This window comes from Phascolarctos cinereus, unplaced genomic scaffold (assembly GCF_003287225.1).
Source record: "Phascolarctos cinereus isolate Bilbo 61053 unplaced genomic scaffold, phaCin_HiC Scaffold_3;HRSCAF=262, whole genome shotgun sequence".
Lineage (NCBI taxonomy): Eukaryota > Metazoa > Chordata > Mammalia > Diprotodontia > Phascolarctidae > Phascolarctos > Phascolarctos cinereus.
The window spans coordinates 176,081,966-176,096,746 of NW_027555736.1; the positions used below are offsets into that span (position 1 = coordinate 176,081,966).

General features: G+C 39.6%; 1 protein-coding gene across 1 annotated transcript in view; it reads left to right on the top strand.

The window, feature by feature from the left end:
* AVEN (apoptosis and caspase activation inhibitor) overlaps positions 1–14,781 on the top strand; it is a 196,047-nt gene that overhangs the window by 8,660 nt on the left and 172,606 nt on the right. Inside the window, exon 2 of the mRNA XM_078151639.1 lies at positions 43–568. Within this exon, the coding sequence (XP_078007765.1) occupies positions 43–568 (526 nt within the window). The remainder of the gene's footprint in view (positions 1–42; positions 569–14,781) is intronic.

Here is a 14,781-nt window from a genome sequence, read left to right on the forward strand (position 1 = left end):
CAGGGCCCCCCGGCGCTGCCCCTTCCCTTTCCTCCCCCCCAGCTCCAGGCTCCCCCGTCCTAGTCGAGCTGGCCCCGCGGCCCGCGTTACTAGAGGGCGGACCCCGGCCCGTCCCGCTCCCGGCTCCGCACGCGGTCGGTCGGTTTCCGGCAGAGGCCGCGCTCTCACAGGGCGGCGGCGCCGGGAGCGGGGCGGGCTGGGCCGCCGGGTCCTCTCTCCCTCTCCACCTCCCTCTCTCCTCAGGCCTGGGCAGCGGCGGCAGCGGGGGAAGATGCAGGCGGAACGCGGGGCCCGGGGAGGCCGGGGGCGGCGGCGGCCAGAGCGGGACCGCGACCGGCCGGGTCCGGGGCCTGAGCCGGGGCCCGGCGCGCCTGCGAGAGGCGGCGGGGACGGAGGCGGCGGCGGCGGCGGCCGCGGCCGAGGCGGCTGGGACCGAAGCCGAGGCCGAGGCCGGGGCGGCCGCGGGGGCCGGGGAGGCCGGGGAGGCGGTGGCGGCGGTGCGGCGCACGGGGCCCAGCGGGGCGGCCGCCGGGAGCAACGAGGCCGGGGCGCGGGGCCCAGTGATCTGGTGAGGGAGGAGCGTGTGTGTGCATGTATGTGTGTATGCGCGCGCCCGAGTGCCTACGTGGACCTCTCCCCTTCCCCCCGCCCCCTCCTGGGGGTCGGAGTAGTGCCCGGGTGGGTATGCCCGTGGACCCGATAGTTTGGGAGTTTTCACGTGGAATCTGTGCGCATGGTGCGTGCGTGTGTGTGTCTGTGTGTGTTTAGGTATGACGTATGGTAGAAGTATGTGGGGGGGGTAAGAACACGTGTTTGCTGGTCTCTAGCGGGAGAGGGATGGGCTGGGATTGGATTCGTGGGGTGAAGGAAGACCCGCGCATCCCGAGAGGGGCAGCAAGCAGCAATAGATAGCGGCGGGAGGGGTAGGGTTGGGTTAGGCATTTCTGGGAGCTGGGTATGTGTGCACTGATAGCATTCTTCGTAAGGAACGTATGTCAGAGAGGGAGAGTGATGGCTTATTTAAAATTTAACTGGGCCGGTCCTTTGGGGACAGACTGCAGTTTGTTCCTAGCCTTAGGAGACAGGGGCTGGACCTCTGTTTTGGTGGAGAGAGCTGTCAGGTGAGGAAACTCCATAGGCCAGCACCTGCTCTGGAATTCATACTCTTAGAGAGCTTTTTAGGGGCATTGATAGATTAGATGATTTGTTTGTGGTCACACTGCCAGAGGTGGGTTTTGAACTCAAGTCTGACCAGCTCTGTTGCCAGCTTTCTACCTTCTATGTGGAGTCGCCTTTATATCATTTATCAACATTCCGCTCTGAAGAGATGGATTTCTTTCACAGCCTCAGTGTGGATAAATCATCATTTAAAATCGTAGCAACTGCATTTCTCTCCCTTTTTTCTTATTTTTCAGACCCTTAGGGAAACATGGTGGCACAAATTGCTGATACATAAGAGTGGGAAGGTGTCTAGAGAGATACATTTTATATACATGCCTTTGGAATCTAAATCTGCATAGATTCAGGTCAACAGACATTTAAAAAGTCTTGTGCTAAATGTTAGGCTCACAAAAAACCCCCACTACTTTCAAAAAGCTTACATTCTATTGGGGGTTACATGTACAGATATTAGTAAATACAAAGTATGTACAAGATAGTACAAAATAATTTCAAGAGGAAGAACACCAAAGTGTGGGATAGGAAAAGGTCTTTTGTAGAAAGTGGCATCCTATGTGTGTTCTGGAAAAACGGGAGATTTTATGCTGTAGAAGCGCGTCAGTGAGTGCCTTCCAGATACAGAGGACCATTTGTAAAGTCAAGGAAGTGAGATATGGAGTGCCCTGAATAAGGAATAGTTAGATCAATTTCACTGGACCTCATAAAATTTGAAGTTAGTTGGGAGACAGATTATGAAGGCCTTTAAATGCCAAGCAGAGGATTTATTATTATTATTATTTTATTACCGGCGACAACAGAGAGTTACTGATGATTTTTGAGTAGGGGAATAACTTGGTTAGATGTGAGTTTTATGAATATCGATTTGACAGTTGTGTAGAGGATGAATTAGAGAAGAGACTGGAAGCAGGGAGATCAACAAGAAATCTCTTTTCAGTTGCAGGGGAGAGGCGATGAGTTTCTGAACTAAGATAAAGATTGTTAATAGTTAAAAGGGGACTGATGGAAGAGATGCTGTGGAGAATTAAAATCATGCCTTTTGTTATTATGTGACCTTGAGCAAATCACTTAACTAGCCTCTCTACCTTACATCTTCTAAATGAAGGGGTTGGGCTAACTAGAAGTCCTCTGTAGTCTTTTGGAGTTGAAAATCCAGAAGCCCATGGACATTATATCCTGGATCTTTCTGCCACTTTATCTGTAATGCTTCAATCTGATGGGCTATTGGCATATGGAAAATGCATGAAAATCTAGAAACCTTTACTGAGCTACTTGCTGGTACATTATTAAACAATTATCTCTTACCTAGAGAACACAAATATCTAGAATTTATTAGGACTGAATTGCCCATGAATGTTTCCTTTTCTTGTCGATTAGTTTCATTTTGGAGGTGTAAGGAAACACTACTGGTTTCTAGAGTGAATTATTTCTGCAGCTGTTGAGGGATTCCAAGGTTTCTACCATAGGGTTTTCTGCTCTTGTCTGGGTCTGTCTTACAAGATCTTTTAGTTCATGCTGCTTCCAGAGCCTTGTGGGTTATATGTGTCTCTGGTATTCATTCTGATTTCTCTGGGAGGCTGCCAGCTCATTTGCCTGTTCTGGCACTGGCTTTATTGGTGGCCCCCTTTCCTATTGCCTGTGGGCTAGCTGCATTTGTATAATCCTGAGGTGAAAGAAGGCATTTTCTGTGGTTTCTCACCAGTTTCTTAATCATTATTCAGTCTGGTGTGAATTTCAGGTTTTTGCTAGACTATGGGAGTTGGGCAGTCTCCAGTTTAGGCAGCCATCTTAGAAGTCCCATAGTGTTTGAAGAGCTTCATACCCCTATTATATTCACAATATTTGTCTTTTTACTTTTCAAATGGTGGCTAATATGAGATATTCACTTGGAGGAATCTGGTTTATTTTTAATAACAAAAAGTAATTGATCAGTGTATATAGTGCTGAACAACAGTTTTAGTACTTTAATTTCTAGATACTTATTGTATTAGTTATAATTAGTAAGGTCATATCAGCCTTTTCCATCACTAGGCTTTTTTTGCCCCAGTATCAGATTTTCATTGATCCTACTAATAACCACCAGGGTATGTATTTAGGTCTGGGTTTGACTCTAACTAGTTGTGTGCCTATGGGCAAGTCACTTATCCTTTTTTCTTATTTGTCAACATTTAATTTCCTTATTTTTAAAGTGAGGATAATAATGATACCTGTCCTATTTTTTCCACAGAGTTATTTTGAGAAAAATATTTTTTATATTGTAAAGTTCTATATAAATGTGTAGGGTTTTGTTTTGTTTTGTCTGGACCTGTGATTTAATTGGTGTGGAAGTTTCTCTGTTAGTGGGAATCTTCAACCTAATCATAATTTATGATTTTAGAGAGTTGCCTTGTATACTAAATGGTTAAATGACCTAACAATGGTATCATATCTAAATATGTTTCAGAATCATGACTACAGCCTAGGTGTTTCTGATTCCAAGGTTGTCTCTCTATCCATTTTTGCAACATTGTCACTCTGTTATTATTGACTACCTATTAGGTTTGAAGCAAATTTTTAGGTACTTTGGGAGATATAAGATAAATAAAACTCACAGGAGATTAAGATAGGCTCCAATTGCTGTTTCAGTAGCATACATCTCAAAGCACTTTAAAAAGATTGTGATTTTCTGACAGGAAAGCTTGATGACCAATCATAATTTAGCTTTGTTTCCTTATTTATACTCTACTTTTTTTGAAGGATCTTCAGAAGTCTACCCAACCATTATTAAGTTGAATTCTTCCCGCACAGATTAATTTTATTTTCTACCCTTTTTGTGATTATTGAAGAGAATTGACTTCCTCTTTCTTGAAATGGGCTTCTTTGGGTTTGTTTCTTTTTTTTTTTGGTTGAGTAGTGGGGGTTAAGTGACTTGCCCAGGGTCACACAGCTAATAGGTGTTATGTGTCTGAGGCTGGATTTGAACTCAGGTCCTTCCTCCTGAAACCAGGGCTGGTGCTCTATCCACTGCACCACTTTGCTATCCCCGGGCTTCTTTGCTTTGCCAAACACTTTATCTGGCTCTCCTTTCTCTCTCCAATTCGATTTTCTTTTCCTATTTCATAAATATAGACATTCCTTAAGTATCAAGCTTTCCTTTTTTCCCCTTTTTTACTTTCTTCTTTGGTGATTTCATCCACTTTCATGGCTTCACTCATCACCTCTAAGAAATAGTACATTTTGGTGAAAAGAGCATTGGCCTAGGACTCAGGAGAACTGGATTCTTATAATGAGTAATTTCTTTGTTGGTAAAATGAAGATATTGGACTAGAATGATCTTTAAGGTCCTTTCTAGCTCTTAAGTTCTGTGTTCCATGACTCTCAGATGTCTCTCTAGTTGAACGTGTTATTTCCTAAGATTTAGATGTGTGTAGGATTATGTAGTGAAAGGAAATTCCTTTTTGCCTGCCAGACATCATCATTGCTGCTTCAGACTTGTTCAGATCCAAACTTACCATCTTTTTCCTCCTGAGTTTCCCTCTCACCCTCCCCAGCCCCATTTTTTTCTTTTCTTATTGTAATTCCTGTCACTTAGGCTGGAAACTTTGTCGTTCTCTTCCACTCCTTTCCTTCTTTTCATATTCCACATATAGCTAGTCAAATCTTGTTGATTTTATCTTTGTATTTCTCCCACTTTTTCTAGCTTAAGTCAGGCCTTCATTACTTAGCTGTGGTTCTTTTTTTTTTTTGGCTAGGCAGTGGGGTTAAGTGACTTGTAAGTGTTTGCCGTGGTTCTGATATGTTTCTCTGGGTTCAGTTTATCCATTCCTTCCCTCTCCTGTCCTTCATACCCACAATTGTTATGAGCTCTGATCATTTACCAGCTTAGAAACCTGCAGTGGTTCTCCTGTGGCCCCACAAAATAGTCAAGGGAGTTCCTTGCAAAAACAACTTGTAATAGTGAATGGGCACACAGCAAACCTGTCTGCCTCATTTTATGTGCTGTTTTCTACCTTCCTAGCTGCATCTGGTGTGCACACATACCATAGCAGCTGGTCCTTGGGAATCTCCTCAGGGCTCCAATGCCTGTTTCAATCAAAGCTCCGGCCAGGTGCTGCAGTACTCTTAGAGGTAAGAGGCTGAGCTAAATGCTTTATGAGATGAGTTGGAAGCTTAATACAGCAATGGAATCATAGATTCAGAACTGGAAGTGCTAACCTCCCCACCCATTTTACAGATGAGGGAACTGAGGATCGTGTAGTTAGTAAATGTCTGAAGTGGTATTTGAACACAGGACATTATGTTCTAGCACTTTATCCATAGTGTCAATGCTGTTGCTATCATCTTTCATGCCATACTCTGGCCTGCAACTTCTGGTTCTTAAGATTAAAAATGTGGGGGCAGCTAGGTGGCGCAGTGGATGGAGCACCGGCCCTGAAGTCAGGAGTACCTGAGTTCATGTCTGGCCTCAGACCAAACACTTGACACTTACTAGCTCTGTGACCCTGGGCAAGTCACTTAACCCAACTGCCTAAAAAAAAAAGATTACAAATGTGAAATTAGAAGAGTTTCCTTTCTCAGGAGCTATTTATATCCTCCTACCTTGGTGGGAGAGAGTAAAATTGGAAGCAAAAGTTGGAGACCCAGTCAGGAACTATTGCTGTAAATCTTACTACTTTTCTGTTGCTTTACTTGGACTCCTGATACTATCATCCTACCTCTTGGTTGCCTCACAAATTCCCATCTCCAATTATTTGGACCTCTCCCTCCTAGTGAACTCCTAATCCGTTCCAGTGGCTTTAGTTATTACCTATATACAGATGATTTCCAAATCTATGTTTTTGCCCCAAAATCATTTTCCTAAGGTTCCAAGTTCCAGCTATCTGCTGGATACATTCACTCACACTGCCCTCTTCCTCCTGCAAAGTATTATCACCCTTAATATTTCTATTTTTCTTCTTCTAGGAACCTTAGAGTCTGTGACTTCACCGTTCCTCATTCTATAATCCATTCAGTCGGTTGTCAAATCCTGTCATTACTCTCTTCATAATCTCTCTCATATCTCACCCTTCATATGATTCCCACTGCATTCACCCTGGTTGAAACTTATATTCATTCTCTTGAAGAGACAAAACTATTGTAATGGCCTCCCAACTAGTCTTTCTACCCTTAGTCTATCTATGCTTCAGCTCCTCCTCTAGAACAAGGATTTTTAACCTGTAATCTGTGAACTTTTTTGTAACTATATTTCAATATAATCGATTTCTTTTGTGATACTACATAATTTATTTTCTGCATTTAAAAACTTTTTTTTTTCTGAGGAGGGGTTTATGGGCTTCACAGAGAGAGAGAGAAGAGAGAGAGTGTGTGTGTGTGTGTGTGTGTGTGTGTATGTATGTATGTATGTATTTATGTATGTGTGTATGTGTGTACACGTGTACAGTTTCAACCAAGTTGTACTGCTCTCCATTTCTCTTGTCTTTCTTCTTTGCTTATGCTACTCCCCATCTCTAGAATGGATTCTCCTCTCCTTCACCCAGGCTCAATCTTTTGAAGTTCCTTCCTTCTTTCAAGGCTCAACTCACATGCAACCTGCTCATTGAAGCTTTCCCTGGTTGGTGAAAATGGTCTCTCTTTCCTCAGATTTCTTTTAGCACTTCACCTGGATTTGTCACTTATGTTTATCTCATTGTCCCTTGTATACTAGTTATTTGTGTACTTAATTTTCCCTTTGTCCCTTTTCGCACTTTAGATCGTAAGATTTTTGAGAGGAGAACCTGTATTTTATTTATTTTTGTGTCACTAATGTCTGTCACAGTGCCTTGCATATAGTAGTTTCTTAATACATTTTTGCTGAATTGAAATGAAGAGGTGGAAAAGTGCATGTTCAAGGTGAGTTCAGAAAATGCCGAGTAGTTCAGTTTGACAAGTTTAGGAAAACAGGTGAAAGTAAGTTTGGGAAGGTCAGTTGATATCACATCATGGTGAATGGTTCTTCTCTCTGTTCCTTTGTCTTCTTTCCTTCTTTTCCCTGTCTCTATCTCCCTTTCCCTTTCACTGCCCCATTCACTTTCCTTCCCCCTCTTTTTTCCTTTCTGTATCTGGTGTCCTTCTGTGTCTCTTATTCTTCTTCCCCCACTTATATTCTCTTTAGTCTCTCCCCCCCAATGTCTTGTTCTTTCTCATTCCTTGAAGTATTGCAATGTAGAATTGACATATTTTAATATATACTTTAATTTTTGTTGTATTTGCTGAATAAAATTTCAAGATGCTTGATTTTAATTTTAAAATCAAGTGAATTGAACATTTTATATTTTTATATGGCCTTTTATAAATTGTTTTCCTTAGGGTGAATGGTTGTACATAAGAGGATTATTTAATCCTTGGACCTACAAGAGCTGCTATTATAGGATTCTTATTTAATTTTTTTTGTCATTTATGAGTATATTTACATTTTAAAACCTTGTAGAAACAGTACACATTTAAAATGTCTTAAAAATATCCATAGGAAACAGCATTATGAGGGTTTTTTCCTCTAGGTATTCAACAGTGGTGTCAGGTATGCATTACAGAAGTATAAATTGCTTGAAAGGGAATGTAACATGGTGTTGACTTATCTTTCAGTTAAAAAAAAGTTCACATTAAAGTATTTGTGTAGGGTTGGCACAACTGGAAATAATACAGTGAATATGAGTTTGTTGTTCAGTTGTTTTCAGTTGTGTCGGACTCTGTGTCTCCATTTGGGGTTTTCTTGGCAAAGATATTGGAGTTATTTGCCATTTCTTCCTCCAGCTGATTTTATAGATGAGGAAACTGAGGCAAACAGGGTGAAGTGACTTGCCCAGGGTCACATAGCTATTAAGTGTCTGAGGCCAGATTTGAATTCAGGAAGAGAAGTCTTCCTGACTGTAGGCCTAGCACTTCCTCTGTCCACTGATAGCTGCCCCAAATATGAGTTAGTGTAATAAAATAAAGTAGTGTAACAAAATCATTCCTAAACACTATACTCTTAGTGCTTTTTGGGTTGGTAACTGAAACAAAACCAGCCACTCAAAACACAGTCTTAAAAATGAACAGTAGGTGGGGTAGTTTGATCAATTTCTTTCTTCATTCCACTCTGGCATTTGACTTTCATTCATACTGCAGAAATTGATTTGAATTGTGGAAAGATTACAAGGCTGTATAGTTTAAATCACATCTAAGAGTCTTATACTGTCTTGATATAAACTAATAGTTCTTTCTACCTCTTAGCTTGGGATATTAATTTGGTCCCTGGATTGCTCAAGTTTGTGACCATATTTCACTATAATTTTCTTTTGTGCCTATACTCCAGTTGTGAAATCAAAGAATGTAATGACTAGAACAGCCTTATAGATCATCTCAGTGCATGGCCTTATATTACATATGAAGAAACTGAAGTCTAGAGAGGTAAAGGAATTTTGCCAAGAGGACACAAATTGAGACAAGCTGGTATTAGATCTCATGTCTCCTGACTTCTGATCCATTGGGCTTTCCATTACATCATTCTGTGTCTTGCCTTTGTTGCTCTAATGTCACAAATCTTCCTAATGGGGAAAAGATAAGAAAAGGGAGCGAGTAAGAGGGAGGAAAGCACCAATACTCATGGGGGTATAATCAGCTTTTAGATTTGTCATTATTTCTGAGAGCTGTCAGATTTTTTTGTCTGCTTTTATGTATATATATATGTATTTGGACAAACCTGTAGCTACATCAGGAAGCTCCTGCAGATCTGGCACCTTCTCTGCAATTTATAGGCTTAGAAAGTTTCCTGAAAAATTAAGTTAATTGACCAGGATCACAGAGCCAGTTCATGTTAGAGGAACATGAATCCAAGTCTTTCTAGACTCTGTGACTAATTCTTTACTGCACTCTGCTGCTTCTGCTTTCCCCTTTGGCTCTTTTCTTGTTTCCACTTATGTCTATATTCATTTATACTGGATGTATTTGTAAATATGTGTTTGTGGAGAGGGTCCCTACCTTGTGTAATCACAGATTTAGTGAAGTACTTAATTCTTTTACTTCTTAATCTTTCAGCTTTCCCCACTCCCCCATTGTTTATTTCATTCTCCCTATGGAGTGGTAGCCTGCTTCTATTTTTAACTATAAAAAACCTCCGCTTGGCTTGGAGATAAAAGGATGCCCTGTCATAGCTTCTCTCTACCCTCAGTGGGAGAAATTGGCATGTTGAGTGGAGTGGGCAGGAAGGTTACTGCAGTTCTTTGGTTGATGCCTTTTCCCAGAGGATGGATGGGTATTATAAGGTTTTCATCACTTGGCTCGTACATGATTTTTTTTTTTAAGGCTCTGGGACATAATTGTTCTTATGTGTCTACTATTAATTGTCTCCCACATTCTTTCAAAGTAAGATATTTTTGTTTACGTTGTGTTTATCTCTTCCATGTCTCCCTACCCTTTATATTGTGTTTGTACATTTCTTTAAGGAGCCTCAGTATGTATTATGAATGTTTTCAAACAATACCTGAACCTTAGTAGGTAGGCAAAGGCAGGTGCTACTTTTTCCCACCTGTGGTACAGAAAGACTAAAAGGCTCAATGGGTAGCTATGTGGTTCAGTGGCTAGAGCACTGGGCCTGGAGTCAGGAAGACTCGAGTTCAAATCCAGCCATAAATACTTACTAGCAGTGTAATCCTGAGCAAGTCACTTAACTTATGTTTGTCTCAGTTTCCTTATCTGTAAAATGAGGATGATAATAGCACCTACCTCACGGGGGTATTGTAAACATTAAATGATATTATAAATGCTACAAAAATGCTACATATTAATAGCAGAACCAAGACTAGAACCCAGAATTTGTTATTCTCAATATAAGTGTCAAAACGACTCCTAGCAACAGGAATGTATAACAATAGGTGATTGCTTCCTGTTGCTATGCAATGTTGTAAATGTGAAAGTTCCTGCTGTAGGGGGGCTGTATTGTGTGTTGGATCCTCTGTCCCATTGGCAGGAGATGCCATAGAAACCATCATATGTATTCTGTGTATCTTGTACTGCTTATCTTAAACCTGGCACTAACCTGCTGTTTTTGTATGTATGTATGTATGTATATGTATGTGTGTGTAATGGAAGGGCCCCAGAGCAAAATTATTCTTTCAATTACTTTTCTTTAAAATAGAAAACTATAACATTTGGGGTTTTTCTATAGGAAAAGGAAATATTAGAGCTGTATCATTTACATCGTGTGTGTGTGTGTGTGTGTGTGTGTGTGTGTGTGTGTGTGTGTGTGTGTGTGTGAGAGAGAGAGAGAGAGAGAGAGAGAGAGAGAGAGAGTGAGAGAGAGTGAGAGCCAGCCAGCCAGCCAGCCAGCCAGCCAGCCATCAGTTGCTTCTTATCTTTTTAAGTAGTGGCTTGAATTTTTAGTTTTTCTTTTCTTTTTGCCCTCTCCTCTATTTTATTGAGCACAGGATCAGCTCTTAATTTGATAATAATCTTCTTGGTAGGGATGAGATAGTTGTCAAGGTGAAAGAGATGGGGCTTGGCATTATATTTGTTTCTCTAGGTGGTTTTCACAATGAAATGTATGTAAGTAGAACCTTCCTTCCAAGGCCTTGAAATGTTTCATTTACATTCCCTGGCAGCAGATGTTATCCTTTTATTTTTACAGTGAGAAATGTTGGAAGGTGGGGAGGTTTAATGAGCTGCCCATGATAGTGGTACTACTAAAAACAGTGCAAATTCCAACAGTGTTCAAATTCCTTAGTCTTTGGTATATTTATGTTACATATTCTTCATGGGAAAAAGATGAAATTGCCACCTGGCTAACTTTAAGTGTATGTATTTGTTGGAACTTCAACACAATTTCCTGTCTTTGGTCATGTCAGCTTAAACATGTCAGGTAGTCTTGGGTTCATAGATCATGCCTGATACACAGCTTATTTGCTTGCTTAAAGATTAATTATAGTTTTTCTAGCTCCCTTTTAAAAAGGTATCCTATATTTAATAAAGAAGATAAAACAAAAACATAACCATTTAAGAAACAAAAATAAAAGTATCACAAAAGATATTTTTTCCCTTCTTTCTCTCTCTTTATCCCAGCAGAGAGGGAGAATTCAAACTTCTTGCTTTCTCAGAAGCAAGTATCCAGTGACAAGTGACTTCTAAGAGGAGAATAAAAGTAAATGTATGTATGGCTTTATAAGAGTGAGAGATGAAGCTTTTTTTTCTGGTAGTAGGGTGCAGTGACAAAGGTTTTGGCCACTCAGTTCACTTGTATTAAAGTTGTGATTATCTGAGGCGTTTGTGGTGCATTTCATTTGACAAAAGAAATCCGTTTGTATCAGGTAGAGTTAAAATGGTTGGGGAATAATATCTTATTTTTATCTGATTAAAAAAATGTAAGTATGAAATGCTTTGGTATTTATGCTTAGACCAGTAATCTTTTCCAAATATTTAAGTGGAATTGCTTGTCTGTTCCAGATAGCTTCCTTTTTTCTTTTTAAAGTGAACTGTGTACTTCATATAGGTGTTAAATTAACAGCTTTTGAAATTTGTCTCCTCTGGAAAAGGTGTAACTAGGAAATGGTAGTGTTGGCTTCCCTAAGGCTATTTCATACTCATATGATTTTGTCTTTAGCTGGAACCAGATGAAGGGCTCTGATCAGGCAGGAAATCATGAGCTTAAATTTTAAAAAATTCTTATATGGCTATGGGAAATATGTCACTTGTGCCCTGGGAAGAAATGGGAAAAACATTTCCATTTCTTTTGTCTATTTGTGTACTGACTAAATATTAGACTAAATATTCTAAATAATGGAAGAAGGCTGGACTTTTGCAATATTAGCAACAGGCAAAACCGTGGAATAGCAAGTCAGAAGACTCCAGTTCTGCCCAGTCCCAGCTCTGCTATTAACTTACAAAGCCATCTATTTCTGCCTCAATCACCACGCTAAGGCTTTTGACTGTGTGGATCACAGCAAAATGTGTCAAGTCCTCAAAGAAATGGCAGTGTCAGATCATCTTGTCTTCTGAGGATAGCGTACTAAAAAGCAGAGACATCACCTTCCTGATAAAGGTCTGTATAGTTAAAGCTATGGTTTTTCCAGTAGTGATGTATGGTTGTGAGAGTTGGACTATAAGGAAAGCTGAGTGCCACAGAATTGATACTTTTGAATTGTGGTGCTGGAGAAGACATTTGACAGTCCGGGAGATCAAATCGGTCAATACTTAAAAAAATTAATTCAGGCCATTTGCTGAAAGGTCAGATACTAAAGCTGAAGGTTAAATGCTTTGGCCACAGAATGAGAAGACAGGACTCACTAGAAAAGACTCTGATGTTGTGAAAGATTGAAGGCAAAAGGAAAAAGGGACGGCAGAGGATGAGATAGTGTCATGGAGACAGTGAATGTGAACTTGGACAGAATTCAAGAGATAGTAGAGGGTAGAAGGGCTTGCTGTGTTGTGGTCCATGGAATCATGAAGAGGCGATTGAATGGCTAAACAACAGTAACCTAAAGTGGAGATGGAGTTGTGAAAAAATCCACCCTTTTGGTGGATGCTAAAAACTTCCTATCTTTTTCAGTCCTTTTCTTCTTTTTCTGCTAATTAAACTTCTTTTCCTCTAAGGTTGGAGTAACTTTCTAAAGATTACAGATAAAAAGAGACACAGAAGGGAAAACATGGTATATATACTACACATCTTTGCAGGGTATGTTTCTATTTTGGGGTGAGGTTATCTCTTTACAATCTATCTCTGAAAAGTGCGTATTATTTCTTAATTCCTTATTATTGATAAAATCTGCCATGGTAGTGGAAAGACAACAGTTTTTGCCAGAAAGAAACAATGATGTCATTCTATGGATGGATAAGAAATGAGAAAATATGATACTTGTAGCAACATAGTGACCTTCCATCAAAGTTCTTTAAAGTGCATCTTTCCTTGTCTGCAAACAATACTTTTTTCTTCCATTTCTTAACACATTTTCACTTGAGATCTCCAAATGTTTTCTCAGTAATTGTGTCATTCAGTTTCTCTGGGTGTTAAATGTCATCTTACTCTGATTTCTTTTATCTTCATGTAAATGTTGTCACATGTAAATGCTCAAAGGCAGTTTTTTTTCTTTAATGATAAAAATTCAGCTAGCCTACAAAATGGAAAAGTCATGTTTTGTGTACAAGTCCTATTAAGCTTCATCAGAAAAGAATAGATTAAAAAATCTGAAAAGCATGAGGAGGTGGAAGCGCACACATTAAATTGTCTCAGAAGTATATGATGAAAGTTGTAGTAGGAAGGCTTTTAGAAGTGCCTAGTTTCTAATGAATAACTAATGATTACTTGGTGAGTGTATGAACTCTTCCACCTTCAGATAGAATCTTGAAAGGGGAGAAATTGTGGCAGGCACATTCATTCATCAGTATAAAAATAGCAAATGAAATTGGAAGTTTTTCCAATAGTCATGATCAGGTTTCTGATTTTATTATCGTCTTTTCACTTTGGTGGTGGTTGTGGTGGTGGTATATTATATTTTATGCCACCATTTATTTGTGGGATTTTAACTGAACAATTAAATATAATTATACTAGCTACCGTAGTTAAGACTGTACTTCTCTTTGTGATTTCAGGTTCCTTTTGGTCTGTAGAAGTGAATACATGCGAAGTTTCCTACTGTGTATCTTTGTAATTTAGACCATATATCGATGTGGCAGAAATGGAAGTACAGATTCTCATGTCAAATTAATGTGTTTATTGTGAGGTTGTTTGACGGGAAAGAGATCTTTTGCCAGATGGCAATATTAACACCTTCATTAGCTTCAGAATAGCTTGAGCATGACTTGGACTATCTCCTCTCTGTATTATTTCCTTTTTTCTCATATTGTCTCTTCACAGCTGATCTCATCTGAATGAGCTGTTCTACTTTAGTTTAGCTGTTAAATCTCTTTTGGTATTTAAAAAAAAGTTCTTCATCTACATTTGTGGAATTGTTTTTTCTCTTCACTTTCACCAATTAAGCATTTTCAAAAACTTCTCTTTTTCCATATGTAAGTATGTTGTAATTTTAAATGTCCTCATCATGTTGTAGTGGGAAGAGCACTGGATTTGGGGTCAAAGGACCAGAATTCAAATACTACTTGTTGTATATTATCTTGGGCACTTAAGTAGATGGTCTCTAATGTTTCTTCCTGCTTTAAATTTATGATCAGAGAGGGAGGGAATAAACATTTATTAAGTGCCTGCTATGTGCCAGGCACAGTGCTAAGTGCCTTACAAATAATATCTCATTTGATCTCACAATAACCCTGTGAAATTGGTGCTATTATTCCCATTTTATAGTTAAAGAAATTGGGCAGACAGCTGTTAAATATCTGAGGTCAGATTTGAGCTGAGGTCTTCCTTACTCCAGGGCAAATACTGTACCCAACTGTATATACCACTTAGCTTCGTTTAAAAATAGTAAATGAAATTGAAAGTTTTTCCAGTAGTCATGATCATGTTTCTGACCATTTTGTCATGTTTTCACTTTGGTAGTGGTGGTGATTTAGTATCATATTTTATGCCGCCACTTATTTATGGAGTTTTAACTAAATAATTAAATAAAATTATACTAGCTGTAGGAGTTTTAATTATAAGTCTACAATTCTCTTTGTGGTTTCAGG